The sequence below is a fragment of the Pelophylax lessonae genome (genome assembly GCF_965119305.1).
Source record: "Pelophylax lessonae genome assembly, chromosome: 11".
Taxonomy (NCBI): Eukaryota; Metazoa; Chordata; class Amphibia; order Anura; family Ranidae; genus Pelophylax; species Pelophylax lessonae.
The window spans coordinates 158,044,208-158,064,706 of record NC_138778.1 but is presented as its reverse complement, the minus strand read 5'-3'; the positions used below and the strand labels follow the sequence as shown (position 1 = coordinate 158,064,706).

The following is a 20,499-nucleotide window of genomic DNA, read 5'->3' as shown; positions in this document are numbered from 1 at the left end:
TTGTAGACACTATAACTTTTGCGCAAACCAATCAATACACGGTTATTGGGATTTTTTTCTTATCAAAAATATGTAGCAGAATACATAATGGCCTACACTGATAAAGACATTTTACTTTTTTTTTTGGATGTATTTTAGAGCAAAAGGTAAAAAATATTGTTTGTTTTTTTTTCAAAATTGTTGGCTGTTCTTTGTTTATAGCACAAAAAATAAAAAACACAGAGGTAATCAAATACCACCAAAAAAAAAGCTCTATTTGTGTTTGTTTGGATACAGTATCACACGACGCGCAATTGTCTGTTAAAGCAATGCAGTAATGTATCGAAAAAAATGGCCTGGTCAGAAAAGAGGGTAAACCTTTCAGAGCAGAAGTGGTTAATAAGATATAATGTGTATTTGGAAAACATCTATGTAGCACCTCGGAGGTTCCAGTAACTCCTAAGCTATCAAAAAATCTAAGCATAAACAGCAAGGAATGGGATTTCATAATACAGCCCAACTTCAGGAAAGTCAAAAAGTCCATACTTGCAGTGTGAGAGTGTGGGGGGAGGAGATAGCCTCTTTGCCAATATGTCTTCCTTACATAGAAGCTGAAGGGGACAAGTCACAGCAGTGGAGGGATCCTGCTGGAGAAAGGAATAGGGTACAGCTGGGTACACACAGATTGAGATATTAGATCAGCTTCTCTGTCAGCTTCCCAGTACTGCTGGAAACCTTGTTCAATCAGCGGCTTGCAGCCAATCCGCTGCAGCACTGATCAGTGTATTCTGACAGTGGAGAGTCCCTGCTGTCAGAATACTGTGTCCTAGCAGGGGGGATTCCTGCATCCACATCGCTTGTGTAGATGCAAGAATCAGCTAGCTATCTGAACAAAAAAAAACCTGTGCACGTGTACCAAATTAAAGGATGTATTCACCTTTTAGAACATGTTACATGCTACACCAGTATACAGGATTTAACAAGTTTTAGTTGCCCCCTCTCCTCCTCTGCGCCCCACCCATGCAGCCTCTTCATTAATTCATAGGAATTTGTAAATGTAGAAACTACAAGTCTGATCCACCATTGCAGCAGGCAGACTTGTAGTTTACATGAACTGCAAGCACACTGGTCAGCACACAGTAGTACAGGCACAGAGCTGTAGGCAGTTTTTGCAAGAGCGTGACACTTCAACCGCAATCTGCTGATCACGGGTGCAATATTTTGCAGGCTCCTGTTTTAAAAATAATAAATGCACATTTTTCACTGGCAAAAATATGTGAATTTTAAATTTTTTAAAAAAAATTGAACCTATGCTTTAATGTACCTTAATCCTCTGCCGCTAAACTAAATGAGCATTAAACCTATGCAGTATGGGGGCCCTAGTGCAAGGATAGTTTTTTTTATTATTAATGTAGCAGTGTCCCCTTGAGGACTGCTAAATTCTTCACCTTTGGATCCCCCTGGGTTACCATTAGCAACTGCAGCATGCACAATTTAACATTTTACTCCTTGGCTCAGTCAATGAACAGTCTAGGAGATGTAGTTGTTTTTTTGTTGTTTTATTTATTTAGGGATTGGAGAAGGGAAGAGTGGGATCCCCACAAGCGGTGAACAGGCTGTCTGGAACTAGTGACGGCAGGGTCAGCGGCGGTGAGATTGGCACTCCCATTAACCTTATGGTACATCCATTGCAGTGCTTGTGATTTTTAATTTGATGTAAGCAGATATGCTGGGGGATTGGAACTTTGGATTTTAGAGTTATAATAAATTGGATTATGCTATGAGCCTTTTGTATTTTATTTAAATGCTCGATTGGCGAGGAGAGGTGTTGAGGTGTGTGATCCGATGCTGTCAGGGGTGTTCCCTGCTCTGTGGAAGCGGAGAAGCAAGGTGGATCAGCTGACTAACCAGGCTTGACCTGTGGTTTAGAAAGGCTTTTCTCCTTTTGAGTTCTGGTGAGTGTTTCATACTTAGGGGGAATCCTCACGAGGTGTGGTGACAGGAGTCCGTGTGTAAAGGACTGCACACTTTGGTTTGCACCATCTGGGAACTTTATGAACTTTCTAACTACTCTGACATCAATGATGTTATAACAACGTTCAGCCTGAGTGAAGGAACAATATTATTTGCAGCGCTGCTAATGTGGACATTGTTGCATACAATATTTTATATGGAAAATTGAAACATCTGTATATAGTGTTATTAACATTAACATTACAGTCTAGGTTACTGTATCCCCTTTTGTGAAGACTGAGGAGAAGAATTTATTCAGAACCTTTACCTTCTCTCTGTCCTTTATAGCCAAATTCCCTTCATCATCCTTTATGGAGCCAATATGTTCTGGCCTCACTTTCTTACTATTTATATATCTAAAGAAAGAGTTTTTTTTTTACTCTCTTCTGCTATTTGCCTTTCGTGTTCTATCTTAGCCACCTTGATTGCGCTCTTACATTTCTTATTGCATTCTTTGTAATGTAGAAATTCTGACAATAACACCTCAGCCTTGTATTTTTCAACGTCTTTTTTTTTGTTTTATATGCATTTTTACAATGGAGTTTAGCCACCCAAGGTTTATTTTAGCTTTTTTAAACTTATTCCCTGTTGGAATGCACTGGCCAATACCTTTATTAAGTAGGTTCCTAAAGCACTCCCATTTCTCCTCCATGTTCTTTTTTCCTAGGATTCAATCCCATTTAATATTGTCTAGAAAAGAGCGCAGTTTAGGGAAATTGGCTTTTGAAATTCAGTGTCCTTGTATTACCCTTGTGTTTCCTATTTCTGTGATTTACAGTGGGTACGGAAAGTATTCAGACCCCCTTAAATTTTTCACTCTTTGTTATATTGCAGCCATTTGCTAAAATCATTTAGGTTCATTCTTCTTCCTCATGAATGTACACATAGCACCCCATACTGACAGAAAAACACAGAATTGTTGACATTGTTGCAGATTTATTAAAAAAGAAAAACTGAAATATCACATGGTCCTAAGTATTCAGACCCTTTGCTCAGTATTTAGTAGAAGCCCCCTTTTGATCTAATACAGCCAGGAGTCTTTTTGGGAAAGATGCAACAAGTCTTTCACACCTGGATTTGGGGATCCTCTGCCATTCCTCCTTGCAGATCCTCTCCAGTTCTGTCAGGTTGGATGGTAAACGTTGGTGGACAGCCATTTTTAGGTCTCTCCAGAGATGCTCAATTGGGTTTAAGTCAGGGCTCTGGCTGGGCCATTCAAAAACAATCACGGAGTTGTTGTGAAGCCACTCCTTCGTTATTTTAGCTGTGTGCTTAGGGTCATTGTCTTGTTGGAAGGTAAACATTCGGCCCAGTCTGAGGTCCAGAGCACTCTGGAGAAGGTTTTTGTCCAGGATATCCCTGTACTTGGCCGCATTTATCTTTCCCTCGATTGCAACCAGTCGTCCTGTCCCTGCAGCTGAAAAACACCCCCACAGCATGATGCTGCCACCACCATGCTTCACTGTTGGGACTGTATTGGACAGGTGATGAGCAGTGCCTGGTTTTCTCCACACTTACCGCTTAGAATTAAGGCCAAAAAGTTCTATTCTGGTCTCATCAGACCAGAGAATCTTATTTCTCACCATCTTGGAGTCCTTCAGGTGTTTTTTAGCAAACTCCATGCGGGCTTTCATGTGTCTTACACTGAGGAGAGGCTTCCGTCGGGCCACTCTGCCATAAAGCCCCAACTGGTGGAGGGCTGCAGTGATGGTTGACTTTCTACAACTTTCTCCCATCTCCTGACTGCATGTCTGGAGCTCAGCCACAGTGATCTTTGGGTTCTTCTTTACCTCTCTCACCAAGGCTCTTCTCCCCCGATAGCTCAGTTTGGCCGGACGGCCAGCTCTAGGAAGGGTTCTGGTCGTCCCAAACGTCTTCCATTTGAGGATTATGGAGGCCACTGTGCTCTTAGGAACCTTAAGTGCAGCAGAAATCTTTTTGCAACCTTGGCCAGATCTGTGCCTTGCCACAATTCTGTCTCTGAGCTCTTCAGGCAGTTCCTTTGACCTCATGATTCTCATTTGCTCTGACATGCATTGTGATCTGGAAGGTCTTATATAGACAGGTGTGTGGCTTTCCTAATCAAGTCCAATCAGTATAATCAAACACAGCTGGACTCAAATGAAGGTGTAGAACCATCTCAAGGATGATCAGAAGAAATGGAAAGCACCTGAGTTAAATATATGAGTGTCACAGCAAAGGGTCTGAATACTTAGGACCATGTGATATTTCAGTTTTTCTTTTTTAATAAATCTGCAACAATGTCAACAATTCTGTGTTTTTCTGTCAGTATGGGGTGCTATGTGTACATTCATGAGGAAGAAGAATGAACTTAAATGATTTTAGCAAATGGCTGCAATATAACAAAGAGTGAAAAATTTAAGGGGGTCTGAATACTTTCCGTACCCACTGTATACTGAAACTAATTGACCTGTGGTCACTGTTTCCTAAGTTACCTCATATTTCTACTTCCGCGGTCTGTATTATTCTTAATCAGTAGGTCTAGTAATGCATTGTTTCTCATTGGTGCGTTCACCATCTGACCCATGAAATTGTTCTGCAAAACATTTAGGAAATGGCGAGCCTTAGACGTATGTGCAGTTCCTTCTGCCCAATCTATACCTGGACAATTAAAATCCCCCATTATAATGACATTTCCCATTCTTGCTGCCACTCCAAGCTGTGATAGGAGGTCCGCCTCCCCCGCCTCCCTCACCTCCCTCTGGTTGGGGGGCCTATAGCATACGCCAAGTATTACTTTCCCCTTAGTTTCTTCCCTTTGAAGCTCTACCCATAAGGATTCCACCTCCTTCCTAGCTCCATTAGTGATATCTTCCCTCATATTCACTTGCACATCGTTCTTGACAATACCCTACAGGTTCTCTATGAGGTTTAGGTCAGGCGAGTTTGCTGGCCAATCAAGCACAGTGATACCATGTTCATTAAACCAGGTATTGGTACTTTTTGCAGTGTGGGCAGATGCCAAATCCTGCTGGAAAATTTAATTAGCATCCCCATAAAGATAGTCAGCAGAAGGAAGTGCTCCAGAATTTCCTGGTAGAGGGCTGCGCTGACTTTGGACTTGATAAACCACAGTGGACCAACACCAGCAGATGACATGACTCCCCAAATCATCACGGACTGTGAAAAATGTGCATTTCATTTGGAAATCGAGGTCCCAGAGTCTGGAGGAAGAGTGGAGAGGCACAGAATCCAAGTTGCATGAGGTGCAGTGTGAAGTTTCCCGTCAGTGACAGTGATGATTTGGGGAGCCAGGTCATCTGCTGGTGTTGGTCCACTGTATTTTATCAAGTCCAAAGTCAGTGCAGCACTTTGTGATACATTTTATACCGCTCTAGGTAAACAGCTCCACTGCTGCTCTGCTGTTTCTGCACATAGGACAGGTGCCGGCCCTGCATGCCCTTTACCCTGGTCTATGATGGGCTTTTTCCAAGGCGCACATCGATCACAGACACTTTCCAATGCACGCCCAAGGGGGTGCGTGGGACGCTCGTTCTCAGAAGGATGTCCAGGATGCCCTCCCAGAACTGGAAAGCTGCGCTGTAGCTGTGTAGCCACTCTAACACAGTTGGCAAGTGGTTCATCTAATAACAAAATATGGAAGAGCAAACATAAGGATTAACTTTAAGGTTGGGTTCACACTGATGCTAATTGGATGCGGGTCTCCCCGCATCCACTTCGCATGACAGGAGAGTACAACCAGCTCTCAATGGACAGCTTTGGGGCGGCCGGGGAGTGCACTGGAAAAAGGTCCTATGCGTCTTTGGCTTCCTTTCAGGTCCGAATACAGGCAAAAAAATGAACCTGATTCGCACCTGAAATAATGAACAGGGATGCACTGGGCCACAGGCATGAACCCACGGCCGCAACAGTGTGAACTCAGCCTAAAGCTAAGATCCGAGCAAAACTAAAATTACAAAGACACTAAAATCACCTTTTGTAAAAAATAAAAGAAATGTGTTTAGATATAAGTAGACTGTACTTTTTATCTCACTTCCTTTGTTTCATTGCTCAAAGGCAAGTTTTTTTTCTGCTATTCTCAGACTTCTTGTTCTAGGGTGGCGTCATTTGTTCTCAATGCCCCCCTTGGGTATGGGAATGTAGCCATCCTCTCTTGGGTGCCCCTAAGACAGTGGTGTATTTAGGTTTTGTGCTGCCCTAGGCCGGACTAAACTCGTGCACCCCCTAATTTACCTATGACCCACCCCTTCCTGTCAAGGCCACACCCTTTCCTGTTTCAGACCCGCCCTGTCATCTGTAAACCACACCCCTTCCTCTTTAGGCCCCACCTCTTCCTCTCTGTACATTAAAAGTGGGTACAAAGTGCCTACTTGTATATTTTGTTGTTTTGTATGGGTACGTTGGTTTGTGGGAGCGCTCCTGGGGGGCCCCCACTCGGCAGCGGGGATGCCAATCCACGGGACCAGCGGCCGCAATTGCCACCGGGCACCCGCGATCATTCCCCACAGAGAGAAGGACGGTCGGATGTTGTAAACACAGCAGAGCGCCTGTGATCCTTCTATTTAGAATCACAGGTCTCTATGTTAATTTCACAAGCCCCTCCCCCATACAGTTAGAAAACACCCCCTAGGCTCACACTTAACCCTTTGATCACCCCCAGGTTAACCCCTTCCCTGCCAGTGTCATTATTACAGTAACAGTGCATATTTTTAGCACCGATTACTGTAGTAATGTCACTGATCCCCCCAAAAGTGTCAAAAATGTCAGTTAGGGGTCCGATCTGCCCGCCGCAATGTTGCAGTCCCGCTAAAAATCGCAGATCACCGCCATTACTAGTAAAAAATAAATACAACATAAATCTTTCCCCCAGTTTGTAGACATGGTATAGGAGATGCAGGGGTTGCGGGCATAGTGCAGGGGCTGCAGACATGGTATAGGAGATGCAGGGGTTGTGGGCATAGTACAGGAGATATGGTGCTGCGGGCATGGTACACTCGATGCAGGGCTGTGTGAGCAGCATGGTACACTCGATGCAGGGCTGTGTGAGCAGCATGGTACACTCAATGCAGGGCTGTGTGGGCAGCATGGTACACTAGATGCAGAGCTGTGTGGGCAGCATGGTACACTCAATGCAGGGCTGTGTGGGCAGCATGGTACACTAGATGCAGGGCTGTGTGGGCAGCATGGTACACTCAATGCAGGGCTGTGTGAGCAGCATGGTACACTCGATGCAGGGCTGTGTGAGCAGCATGGTACACTCAATGCAGGGCTGTGTGGGCAGCATGGTACACTCGATGCAGGGCTGTGTGAGCAGCATGGTATACTCAATGCAGGGCTGTGTGGGCAGCATGGTACACTCAATGCAGGGCTGTGTGGGCAGCATGGTACACGAGATTCAGTGCTGCGAGCATGCCATGGTACAGGAGAATCTCCTGTACCATGCCCGCAGCACCTGCTGTGGAGGAGTCTCACTTACCTTGAGACGCCTTCCATTTAAAAATGGCGCCGCCCGGCGCCATTACGTCACCACGCATGCGCCGCCTACCCGGAAATAGCCGAGCGTGTTCGGCTTTCCGAGCGGCGGCGGCGCATGCGCAGTGCACATGTCGGGCCGGCCGCGGCCATTTTTTTTTTTTTAGGTTTTAGCGGGAGATCGGGGGTTTCTTTTCATGCGGGGGCGGCTTTTTTGCCGCCCCCCACAAAGTGCCGCCCTAGGCCTAGGCCGTGTCGGCCTAGGCCTAAATACAGCAGTGCCCTAAGATGCACTACACATCTACCTGCATACACCTTCTGCCCTACAGTAATTATAGTATACATAGGGTGGATCAAGTGACCAGAAATAACAGCACTGCTGGCGTTACACTAGTAGCTGTGAGGTGCATCAGTGGAGAATAGGAAGCATGCACAGGACAACAAATTAGCCTTAAAACAATGGCAACTTACTTCTTTTTTTTTTTTTTTTAAAAGGGTAATGGTTTACTTATGGTATACATGGTGTATTTCAGAGCAATTGATGTAAAAAATTAGTGTCACTTTAAAATTTCCCCCACAGTACTTCTTTTTTGGCCACAAGATGCCCTCAATCTTCTGGGTTGAATGATATCCAGCCTCACTCAACCCAAAAGAACTGAACAGTTACTATGACTTCAGAGAGTCATTAGACCATGTTGTTCTTGCACCCTTCAGTGTATTCATCCAGAGAGTAAAAGCTGATGTCTGCATTTGTCGAGGCAAGGCTGAAGATGAAGAGGACCCAAGCACATCATAAGTTTAAAAAAAAAAAAACATGAAGGGGGAGGAAGCACCTAAGGGAGGGAGGAGAGTTTAGGGCTAAGTCTGGAGCTGTGCTTTGAAATAACAACTGCAATAATAACTAAAGGAATACATACACATATGTCAGACCCCTTTAAAATCGATATATATACATTTTTTTTTTCTAATAAACAGTTCACAGGGATTGTAGTATTGTAGTAACGAAAAAGTTCACCTGGCTATGTAAGATAACATTTTCATATGATACTAGGTTGAAGTCTGAAAGATTATTTCCCTGTTGCTGTTACTATACCTATGGGCAGGTCTGGTTTTGCTAAAAACAAGAAGTGTTGGTTTCATTCCCACACCCAAAATAGAGTACATTGTTATTTTTGGAAAAAAAACATTATGGTTTTACTCTGTCATTGGCTTGATCAGCCATTTTCATCCAGTCTTTCATGAAACCCTAGAGTTCTCTAGAGATAGCTAGGAGTACTTAGAAATGTGGCTGATTGAGCTACCTTCCAATGTTCTGATGCCAACACTACTTGGAAGAGCAAGCAGCATTAAACCAACAATCTCTTTGGCTGACTGTGAGGGTGGCACTCTGACCACCATTTTAAGGGCATTCATCCCACTTGCGACCAATGGAAGGGGTATTCGTCACGGGGGGGGGGGGGGGGGGGCCCGAGACCTTAAATTATTTCAGATATTCCTCTGTGGTACACAGGTGGAGAAAAGCTGGTTTAGAATAATTTTCATCATACAGTAGTGAATTCCATTGTGAATAATTCTTCCTAATCTTTAGATACTGTGGTGTCTTGATGACATCTCGTAGCCCCCCCCCCCCCCCCACCCCCTTAAACCAGAGTGTTAGGTTTTAAAAAAAAAAAAAAACACATTACTAATTATTACACAGTTTAGATTCCAGCTTCTGACCCATTCGTTGGTGATGTCTTTCAGGCTTCCTGTAGCCTCCTGGAAAACTCAAGGATCCCAAATTTACAGGAATACATTCTTGTAAGATTAGGAAACCTCTTGTTTACAAGGAGGTAGTAGGGAGGCCATAACTTCATAAACACATGTCCAAAACATCCTTTATTAGGCACAGCTGATTTAGCTATTTAAGAAGAGTGCTGTGTTAGTTATTGGGTTTGGCAGCTGTATACAGTCCATTCATTCCCTGTTAGGCCTAAACCCAACATTTTAATGGGACAGCTCTGTAGCTTTCTGCAATCAACTCCGGGAATTAAAACAGAAGTGCAGGCAAATATGAAAATGCAATAATGCTATTATGTATGAATTAAGAAAATCATTACATTGGCTTTGTTAGTTTCCAAGGTGCCAATCAGGTTCTCTTGTAGTGCAAAATTAAATATTGCTAAATATAAAGTTGCACTCAACCAAAGTACACTAAATAGAAAATATAATAAAGTGCATAAGTTAAAATAAATAAAATAAAATTGCAAATATGAATGCAAATAAATATATGTGACTTATGCAAATATGTGATCCACAATAAATATAAATAAAAAATGACAGTCCACAGTATATATATGTGACTTATACACATGTGTGATCCACGGTGAATGTGAATAACTATGACAGTCCACAGATTATATTAATTCAGTAGATGACAATCCATGGGATGAAATCCAATACCGGGTATTATGGATTGATAATAGCAACAAAAAGTCCAACTCTTGTTGTGGATCTCCAACACCTCCACCAGAAAACCAAAAACACCCGGTGCACACTAGAGGCTTACCAGATGGAGCAGACCCCTTAATTATAGGGGTCAGTTCAGGCAGGGAATCACAGACCATCAATACCAGGTTTAAAATTGGCACCTCCTATACACCTCCAGAAATGCCTCTTTATCGCCGATGATGGATTTCTCAAACACCGTAACCAGGAAAAACAATAAGGACTCTCATAGTGAAGTATGTAATAGGAACCAAATTTATTAAACATCAGATGCACTTACACATGGAAGACTTGTTTCAAGCATGAGAAATGCAAAGCCGCGGTCTCCAAGTGAAAACGCTGCTTCCGCGTTCCACCTGCGTTTCACGGGGTCCCGGAAGTGACGAGGTAGCATGATTGCCATGCCCCTGATGACGTCAGTTACGCGCTGATGAAACGCTTCGGGACGTTGGACTGCAATCACGCTACCTCATCACTTCCCGGTCCCGGTGAAACGCAGGTGGAACGCGGAAGCTGTGTTTTCACTCGGAGACCGTGGCTTTGCATTTCTCATGCTTGAAACAAGTCTTCTATATGTAAGTGCATCTGATTTTGAATACATTTGGTTCCTATTACATACTTCACTATGAGAGTCCTTATTGTTTTTCCTGGTTACGGTGTTTGAGAAATCCATCATCGGAGTAATGGCTGAAAAGAATGTGCAATCGTATCTGAATTGTGTATTAAACTGTTTTTGTGGAGTTGCACTTTGAATAGCACCAAAGCCACTATTGCACCACAATGTTTCGTCTGCATTTATGAACATTGTGACTAGATAAACAAGAAGTAATTTCTAGATGACATAATGCAATCCTTTTTAGTGGTAATTGACTAAAGTAATTACTTTCCCTGGGAACATGTGTATAGTGGGAACAAGAAAACTTGCTGGTTCTTTTTATTTGTTAGCTGTATGTCCATATAGCATTCTTTATATTATATAATATAATTTATTATTTATAAGATATTTTTCTTCATATTCAAGTTTATCCAATGATATTATCCATTGGTTAGAAGACTTCTTAGGTTATTTGAAAAGCAGTCTCCACGGAAACGTAACATCTTTTTTGGCTGAACATTTCTGGGCTCTTTCTCCAGCTGATAGATTTTTTACACGAGTATTCTTTCTCCAGCTGGCTACTTATGTTTCCAGGACACCCTAATTGTGGGAATTTCATGTATTACTGGACAGAAAAACAGAGGTAGGGGAGTTGGACGCTAACTGTGATAAATGTCCAGAATGGGTTTGGACAATATACGCAGCTGCTTAAAGTGTCCTTAAAATATAATCTACAAGTAAAGAAGATAAGAGTGCCTCAAAGCTATACAAGTCCAAAAACGATTTATTATTTAGCAGATTACTCAGGTGTAGCCAACACATTTTGAGGGTACACAATGTAACCAATTAGGTGCTGTGGTAGACAATTCAGTAGATTGCAGAATCATATCACCTTGATTAGTCTAAACTCATGCAAGATAATAATGACCATGCGGGGAGTGGAGTCACAAATTCACAATTCCTACAAACCTGGGAAGGGTTCCAGTTGCTTTTCTGACTATTACGGCTTATTTTAAAAATATGTATGAATATCAGTCGTCACATTTAAAAAAACAAGATAATTGAATCCCGTCACTCAGTACCCAGTGCAAGTGGCCGTCATCCCGATAATTAGATACAAAGAAGAGGGTCCCCCCAATGGTTTGGGACTTTGAATGCCACTAATGCACTGAAAAAATTGGACAAAGGAGTATAAAAATGTGAATTTTATTACATAAGAAAATCAAATAACATTTACATCAACAATTTATATGTGTCCAGCAGACAGCTGGATCAGCAGAAAATTAGAAATTGCATGCAATGACAGACCAGTTATTGTACAGAAGACTCCTAGGAACCATAGGTGGAGAGAACCGGACCGGACCCATAGGGTCTTATGTAATAAAATTCACATTTTCATACTCTTTTGTCCAATTTTTTCAGTGCATTAGTGGCATTCAAAGTCCCAAACCATTGGGGGGACCCCCTTCTTTGTATCCATTTAAAAAAATACAACATGTTTCAATCACTTAAATCCAGTAAGAATGAGAACTATGAAAATAAACTCCAGCAAAACATATTAGCAAAACATATCATCTTTATTTTTTTCTTATAACATACAAAACATGACTTATTATTACCATTTAATAAATAAATAAAATATTTAAATTAACTAAAAATAAATAATAAATATTTTCCAAACAGAACACTGTATTATATGACATTAAATAAATATTGACAATAAATATCTGAAATATTCCAAAAACAGTGGGAACTGGTTGCATCATGCCACGTTTGTCCCTTGATGGACAACAGACACGAGAGCATCACAAGAAAAATAAACGAGAATAAAAAGAATAAGAAAATAAGAAAAAAAAAACAGAACCAAAAATGTAATCTACTGCAAGACAGTAGCTAAATGTCCTACCTACTCCACTTCTTCCTGCAGAAATAATACCCTAGCTCAGTTGTCTTTTACCAATAACAATAAAAAAAATCCAGAGCTAAATCTTCTGCAAGTCAACACAAAAAGCATAAATAAATTGTTTCAACCTTTAGGTTTCAGAGGTTTTTTTATGTCATGCATTTGTAAATGCATGTGAAGATACATGCTCGTGTCAAGGCACCTCTGGAAGGTCTAGTTCCTGACTGTAAACTATCTGATCACCCAAACTGGTGAGCAATAAAAAAAATTGAAGGCAATGTTACCTTGGGGGTAGCCCTATCCTCCCCTAAAGGCACAGCGACATACCAGAAAGTCAGACTTGCTCAAGGCAATTGAATACCCCCCCCCCCCCAATCCCTATCAGGCATTCAGATCACTGGCAATCCAGTGAACAATTATAAATCTCTTCAGCAGCCCAATTTCAACTTTTACAAGAGTTTAGGTTTAAGAGCAGAGGTCTTTACAAGTACATAAATAAATATTTTTTTCTTGATCTGAACTAACATTTTAACCCAAATCCACACAATTAAAACAGCACATAGTGAATACTGCATAGTCAGCAATTATGCAATGCCTGTTAATGTGACCTATAGAATATTAAAACATTCTGAAGATACAGTTCCACTTTCAAATGCAATATGAAAGAAAACCAGAACATCTTCTAACACCACATTATCAAGCTCCCGTCAGTACATTGGTGCAAAGTACCTGAAACAAAACCAGTACTAAGAGAATTATAGAGGTGGATCTCCTTCTACTAATTTAAGTTGTTTGGCTGTCATGCTGACCCAATGGCTTTATTGGTGGGTAGTTAAGCCCCGTACACACGTACCGAATGTCGGCCGAACGTTTGGCCGTCTTTTGTCCGGTGCTGTCCTGTCAGCTGAAAACTGCAAAAGACTGCACATGAATTTTGTCGGCCAACAACAGCCGACTGCAGAAGTGATGTCATGTGATGGTTAACTTTCCCTGTGTTTTTTTCTTCTCTGATCATGCCCAGTCTTGCTAATCGGCTGTTTGTCGGCCGAATTCTGTACTGACTGGCGAACAATCGGCCGTTCTGGGGTTGGCCAACAAAAATTTTAATGCCTGCACACCCGATTCTGTTCGGCCGAAAATGCGCTGTCGGCTGTCGGAAGCATCATACTAACAAGCCTACAATCGGCCGATCGGTCGTCGGCCGAATATTTACGGCCGACAATCGCTACGTGTGTATGGGGCTTTAGTGTCCAAAAACAATGGTGCAAATCAGCGGTTTTGGCTTCACTTGCTTTGCACACGTGACATACCAAATGATTCAGAAGTTACTTAAGCCAGAGGATCAGAAAAACAGGGAACTATTATTTTCAGAAGCAGGTTAGCAATGGCAGCCTCCATGATTCTCAAAGGACAGATTTCCTTTACCTAGTATCAGTCAATCATGATTCGTTTTGTTGTAGTAACATTTGTAAGAGACAAATTCCAATTGTCTTCTATAGAATACTGCTATTTGTACAGATACATTACGAAGCATTTGAACTGAAATTTTACGAGACGCTTTAAATCTAAGTGAAATATCCACTACTTGTTATTCACCTATTGCAGCCAGTGCAATTACAGGCTTTGGACAAAAACAGGAAGATCGGAGAGTGTTTAAATATTAAACATAAGATCCTTCTGGGGGGTTTTATACGATTACTGCTGGGAAGACAGTCCTTCCTTAAAGGTGCTCATAGCGATGGAGAGATCATGGAGAATGAGGAAGACTCCAGCTTTCTCTTGGAAAGAAGTGATACCACGAGGAAACTCCTGAGGAGAATGAGGAGGCACAGCAAATCCTTGAGCCTTCATCTATGGATAAAAAGGAGTACAATTGGTTAGAGGACATAAGTGTCATCCCTGCCTACATAATATCATACATAATAGTAGCTTAAAGTCCTGCTATAGAAGATCAAAAAAAACTACCCTGATATTTGAGGTCCAAATCAAAATCGCTAGACCAGTCTTTCTCAACCAAGGTTCTGTGCAAGCTTCTTATAGGGGTTTCTAGGGGTTCCTTGAGAAATTTCTGCCTCACAGATAAGTAACCTCAGACACTGCTTCATTTTAGCTATCTTTAAAGGGGGACACCACAAATGAAGGAAGCATTGTTTCCACTGACCATTTCACTAATATACCATAAGCTGTAGATAAAAGCAGCTATTAGCGGGGGTTCCCTGAGATCGGGAAATTATTTCAAGGGTTCCTCTATGTAAAAACATTTGAGGCAGCCCGGCTTAGATAGAGCATTAGACGTATTTACAATTTTTATAGTCCCCTAAAGCAAAACTCCAGGCAAACAGCGAGCAAGTACACAGTCCTGTTCAGCTAGTCGATCCTGATAACCTTGCCAGACAGTAAATCCAGTCAATGACCTCACTTTTCTTCAATGCTAAGCAATACACCTTTGTGCTCAATCTTACCCCAGCCTATTATTTGGATAATTAATAAGCAACACCACATTGATGAAATCATGGTTTTTCCCATTGCTTTGTTAGATTGACATTAGACAGTCCCTGAGTTACAAACATCTGACTTACAAATGATTCTCACTTACAAACAGTGGGAGAAACAGGAAGTGAGAGGAAATCTACCCCTAGGAAGGGAAATTTACTCATGCAAGAGTTATCATGGAAAAAATCTGTTTCCACTGAAGCTTTATCACCAATCCTTGTTTCCACAACAACCCAAAATTTTCAAAATTTGAGTCCTACTGTGCTGGAAATTGCAGGAAGGTAATAAAAAAAAGGATATAAAAAAGCTCCTGCATTTTAAATATATTTATTGATTTTGTCTGAAAATCAGCTTTAAAGTCCTCATTTAATACCAAGGTGTAAAAATAGTAATAATATTGGGTTGTGACCTATAGCAACCAATTACCATTTAGCAATTTAGAATAATGGAATTGCTTGATCTGATTGTTTGCTGGGGATTACTGCACAGAACTCCATTGTGTTATTACATAAATCCAAATCATTTCCTTTAATATGGAAAAAAATATGCAATGTAATAAGGAGCTTCCTACAGGAGATTATGCAATTAGGTATTATGCTTGGCACAACCAGACATTATGCAAATCAAAGCCTACTACTCTATATTCTAAACGTACCTCCTCTTTAATGTTGGAGATGAATTCCTCGAGGTCGTAGAGCAGATTGGAGAGGTTAAATTCATTGTAGACCTGAGTAGAGCTAAGTAAGGAATAAGTGGTCTTCAGGCTTTGGTACAGCTGTGAGTAGCAGTTTTCCTGTAGGGATAATAAGGAGGAATTCAGTCAAACAAAATAATATTAATTATATAAACCTTATAATAAGTATCAACACTGAGCAGAATAAGCGAAAAACCCAACATATACAGTATACACTATATTATCAAAAGTATTGGGACACCTGCCTTTACACGCACATGAACTCTAATGGCATCCTTGTTTTAGCCTGTAGGTCTAGATCCATAAGCAAGGTCCATATAGACATGGATGAGCGGTTTTCGGGTGGAGGAACTTGAGCCCTGACTGCAACTCGATAGAACATCTTTGGGATGAATTAGAGCGGAGACTGGGAGCCAGGCCTTCTTGTCCACATGAGTGCTTAATCTCACAAATGCGCTTCTGGAAGAATGGTCAAACATTCCCATAGACACACTTCTAAACCTTGTGGACAGCCTTCCCAGAAGATTTGAAGGTGTTATAGCTGCAAAGGGTGGGCCAACTTAATATTGAACTCTACAGACGGACTAAGACTGGGATGCCATTAAAGTTCATGTGTGTGTAAAGGCGTTCCAATACTTTTGGTAATATAGTGTATATATATATATATATATATATATATATATATATATATATATATATATATATATATATACACACACTGTATATACCTTGTACAAAATATAATATATTTATTTTTGTATCGTTTGGGAAACACCTGGTTATGGTGCTATTAAAACTTGCATAATAAAGCCCACTCATTATCAGTACAGATACTCTTTGATGTTACAACCAGTGTTTTTTTTTTCCTGGTTAGAAATCTGTTACACTGTCATTATGCAATACATAAAGCACAAGCTTTGTCTGCAAGTAACCTTCCAGTTTAAAGGGAACTATATCTATCACAATAAGCAATGCAGAAAAAACTGTCCTCACCACAATGGCTAATATATCTCTTTTGTATTAAGCTCAGTAACCAATCAGCATGGCCTGCCTACTTTAGGGCTTATTCAAATTACAGACCTTTATGTGGTTTTTAGTTGCCTGGGAGGTGGTGTGTTCCCTTTCGTGCATTCTGCAATATATATTATAAGAATCTTTGGCAAGATGCAGAGATTTGCATAAGATATTGGTGTTATTATTCCCTGTTCGGGGAGGCATCCACCACAGAAAATTCTCTGAGTGATGTCCAAGTCCATTATTTTCTCTCTAATATATCGTGCAAATGTCAGGTCAGTGTGTACAGCTCACACCATGGAGTTTGGGGCATGTGGCTGCCTATTGTCTTCTATGTTTTTTTTTTTTTAAATAACAATTTTTTATTGATCACTCTTTAAGCTTATTTCTTCATAGTGGTTATGAAAGAAATTCCAACGTTACTTCTTTGTAAAAGCCGACAAGTGACAGTACAGTGTTTAATATTGCTACATACTGTAGATCAAAATGAATTGTTACCTGGTTGAAGTAACCACTTTCACAGTGTTCCAGGGAAATAGGAGAAATTTTCAGGATCTGCCGTACAAGTTTTAATGTGCCTTCATCCAACCCCTATGGAAAGTGATGGAGAGTTACTACTTGTTTAATCACATATGTTCCTTGGGAATAATGCATAGACATTTCAGAGTTGCTGTAGAGAGTGTGATCTTTCTCCCCTTCTCTCTCCCATGCTTTCATTTTTTTTTTTATTACACTCTCATTAAAAAAATCATGCCACAGTACTCTTCTATGGAAACATGGGAACTCCTAGTTTGTATTTTAAGGTGCATGCAGTTTAGGTATCACTGGCTTGTAAAGCACGAGAGGTCTTTAAAAAGTTTCCGCACTTCTTTATATTTAATAGAGTTAAAAAAAAGGCGAAACTTTTTGAAGAACCCTCGTAGAAAGCATAACGATGACAGTTTGAAACATGCAATTCACAAAACGAGTAAAGCAGGGTGGCCGCTATATTCTTGTCCTGACAAATCGTACAGCACAGGGGTAAAATTAGATGGTACTGTACATAAGCTTGAAATAATTATTGTACTTGATTAAGGGTTCTTGGTAACCTGGAGGTTCAAAGAGCCACCCACAGATACTCTCAGAACAACACAGCAGTCTAAATGTTGATTTAAAAGGAATACATCCAAGAGAATTTGGGACTTAAATGCTTATTAAGTAAGAGGAAGAAAAACTGTCATGGGGAGGGCTCACTGTCTCTGGTTAGATGCCTCACATGCAAAAAGGCTGCCCTCCAATAATTAGCTAGAGCGATGGTCTTCAAACTGTGGCCCAGGGGCCAGATGTGTCCCTTTGCTAGCCTTTATCTCACCCTTGGGGCACTATTCCAACAACTGACACCAATGATGGGGCATTATTCCCCATACTGACATCATCAATGGGGCACTATTACTCCTAATAAAACCAATGATGAAGCATTGATGCTGGGGGCATTTTCTATGACCAGCAGCCCCAGTCTGCCCCCCCCCCCCTGTAGCCCAAAGGACAGTAAATTAGCCCATTGCTTAGAAAGTTTGGAGACCCCTGACCTAGAGCATGGGTGCTCAACCTGTGGCCCGCCAGCTGGTGCGGAACTACAAGTCCTATGAGGCATTGCAACCCGCTGAAAGTTACAAGCATGACTCCTAAAGGCAGAAGCATAATGGGACTTGTAGTTTCGCATCAGCTGTAGGGCCACAGGTTGAGCACTCATGACCTAGAGCATAACCAACAGAAGGAGTGCCAGACCAAATTCATAAAGGAGTCAAAATAGTTTTAATAATTTACAAAATAGCCAACACTTTTCGGAGGCATACTCTTCCCTTATCTGGGGGTATTACTCAGTATTGGACTCAGAGAAGCAGATGCTAGGTAAAGGTTGGACTTACTATTGAAAAGGAATCAGATGGGGCAAATTGATGCCAGTGAAACAGCTGCAACAAACTGTTGGCCCCTTTTGATTCATTTTCAAACAGTAAGCCTAAGACTCCAATATGAATTTGGTTTGCAGCTTCTTCTGTTGGTAACTGCTATACATATTTACAACAATCACGTATCTAATATTGTACATAGTCTCTGTTAACTTGTTAGCCCAGTGTTACGATATTTTGCATTTCTGATGCAAAAAATAATAAATATATTTAAACATAAAAAAAAATATATACAGTATATATACATATAGATAAAGATAAAATAGTGAATGCCATTAGGAGTATTTTCCAAGGCTGTTGATAATAATAATAATAATAATAATATTAATACTAAAAGCTCTTGTATCTAAAGCTCTGAAAATATATTTAAGGCCAGCATGCCCATTAGTATAATGCTGGCATAACGGTTTTACATTGTTCTATATCATATATTTTTGCATTTGCATTTTTTATGTATACAATTCCAGTGTTATTGCATTTGATTATTTTTTTTTTTTAGTTCCCATTACATAAACATTTGTTTTAAATTGGTTTCTGAAAGAGGAAAAAAACAGTGACAAAAACTTACCATTTGATTCATAATAGCTGTGGTTTCTAGCAGGATTTTCTCAGCGAATTCCTCAGTCGCCTCCATTGGCACTGGTGCTGCTATGATGACTGATATGAGTGACAGGGCCACAGCCAATCCTGAAAGCCGACAACACGGAGACTGTTAGAGAATGGTATTATAACTTCACACTGAATCAGTCTCCTGCACTTTCTGGAAATACTTGTCTGGATCACTTGACCAGTGCTGCTTCTCCTCCCTCTTTCTTCCTTCCTTTCACTTTTTTATCTTACCCTCAGGACATAATCATACCTCACATTCCTCTTCCACAAAACAAACTTAACTCTGCCCTTCCCTGCCACTGACTGGCCATACAATAAAGTAGAACAAAACTACACTAAGAAAAAATTATAAAAAAAAGTGCTAATACTAATAATAAATGACCAAAATAATTACCGTTACCCACTTTTCCAATTTTAACCTGCTATAGAAAAAGGACTTTTAGAATCTGATTGGCTGCTATGGGCCAAATTTTTGCATTTCAAACACTTTTTTTTTAGTAAAATCCAAACAACACTATAGAAGAATAGAGTAATACATAAAAAACAATCAGCTGTCAGCTTTCATTTGTCCATGCAAGATATTATAAGCAAATGCTTGATTTGTGTAAATGAGAAAAAGCTATGTGGGCCCATTCCTCTTTGCCATGCCCTGTGAGGACCTGTTACAAGTTGCAAAAAGTAACTAAAAAAGTCAGACTTGTACTAATTCATTCCCACATATTTAAAAATATATATGCATATGGCAATCCATAATGCCTCTTTTATCACCGGTCTACAACCAGTCAATGGACTGGGCAAAAAAAATATGGAACAAGCAGGATGTCTAGACTTTTCTTCATGAAGATAACATACCTGTAAGCATATCTTTAAGTTGTGCCATAGTTTATGAGCTGGAAAAGTGAATGATTTAGCCTGCCTGCTAGTGAATGCTCCATTCCTCAACACACAGACCATTTATACTATGGCTCTGGAATTGCCCGAGTAATGTAACACATTACATAGTGCAGTAATGTTATTACGTCACTGCCCTCAATTGGTGTGACTAGTCTGAGCACATCATGGATTTAAGATTGTATCCTGTCCCTGGAATTGTTGAGACATTGAGAGTGTTCAATGCTGCCACCAAGAGGCCACTGTTCTCAACTCTCTGAAAGATATTCAAATCTTCCACTGTGTGAGTCATTGCATTGTTTGAAAAGTTTAGAGAAGTAGGGGTGATACCCATTTTTGGCTTATTTAAGTTATTAGAGATGCATACTTTTGTGACATTAGGTTTAATAACTTAGGTTTGCCATTAAATGCTGCTACA

At 40.7% G+C, this 20,499-nt stretch overlaps 1 protein-coding gene across 1 annotated transcript; it reads right to left on the bottom strand.

Annotated features, from left to right (window-relative positions):
• Positions 1-14,091: 14,091 nt before the first annotated feature.
• Positions 14,092-20,117, bottom strand: LOC309566238 (uncharacterized protein). The gene is made up of 5 exons (XM_082271339.1): positions 20,043-20,117; positions 19,150-19,268; positions 17,131-17,223; positions 15,580-15,717; positions 14,092-14,282 (listed from the first exon to the last, which is right to left on the bottom strand). The coding sequence occupies exons 1-5, from the start codon at positions 20,068-20,070 to the stop codon at positions 14,127-14,129; spliced, it is 534 nt and encodes a 177-aa protein (XP_082127465.1). The 5' UTR covers positions 20,071-20,117; the 3' UTR covers positions 14,092-14,126.
• Between the last annotated feature and the right edge of the window lie 382 nt (positions 20,118-20,499).

Bases quoted from the DNA above. Each gene is read 5' to 3' on its own strand.
- LOC309566238 (XM_082271339.1), bottom strand. From the start codon at position 20,070: ATGGCACAACTTAAAGATATGCTTACAG. The intron at 19,269-20,042 runs GTATGTTATCTT...GTCGGCTTTCAG, and splicing joins ACTTAAAGATATGCTTACAG to GATTGGCTGTGGCCCTGTCA. The intron at 14,283-15,579 runs GTACGTTTAGAA...TTTTATCCATAG, and splicing joins TCTCCAACATTAAAGAGGAG to ATGAAGGCTCAAGGATTTGC.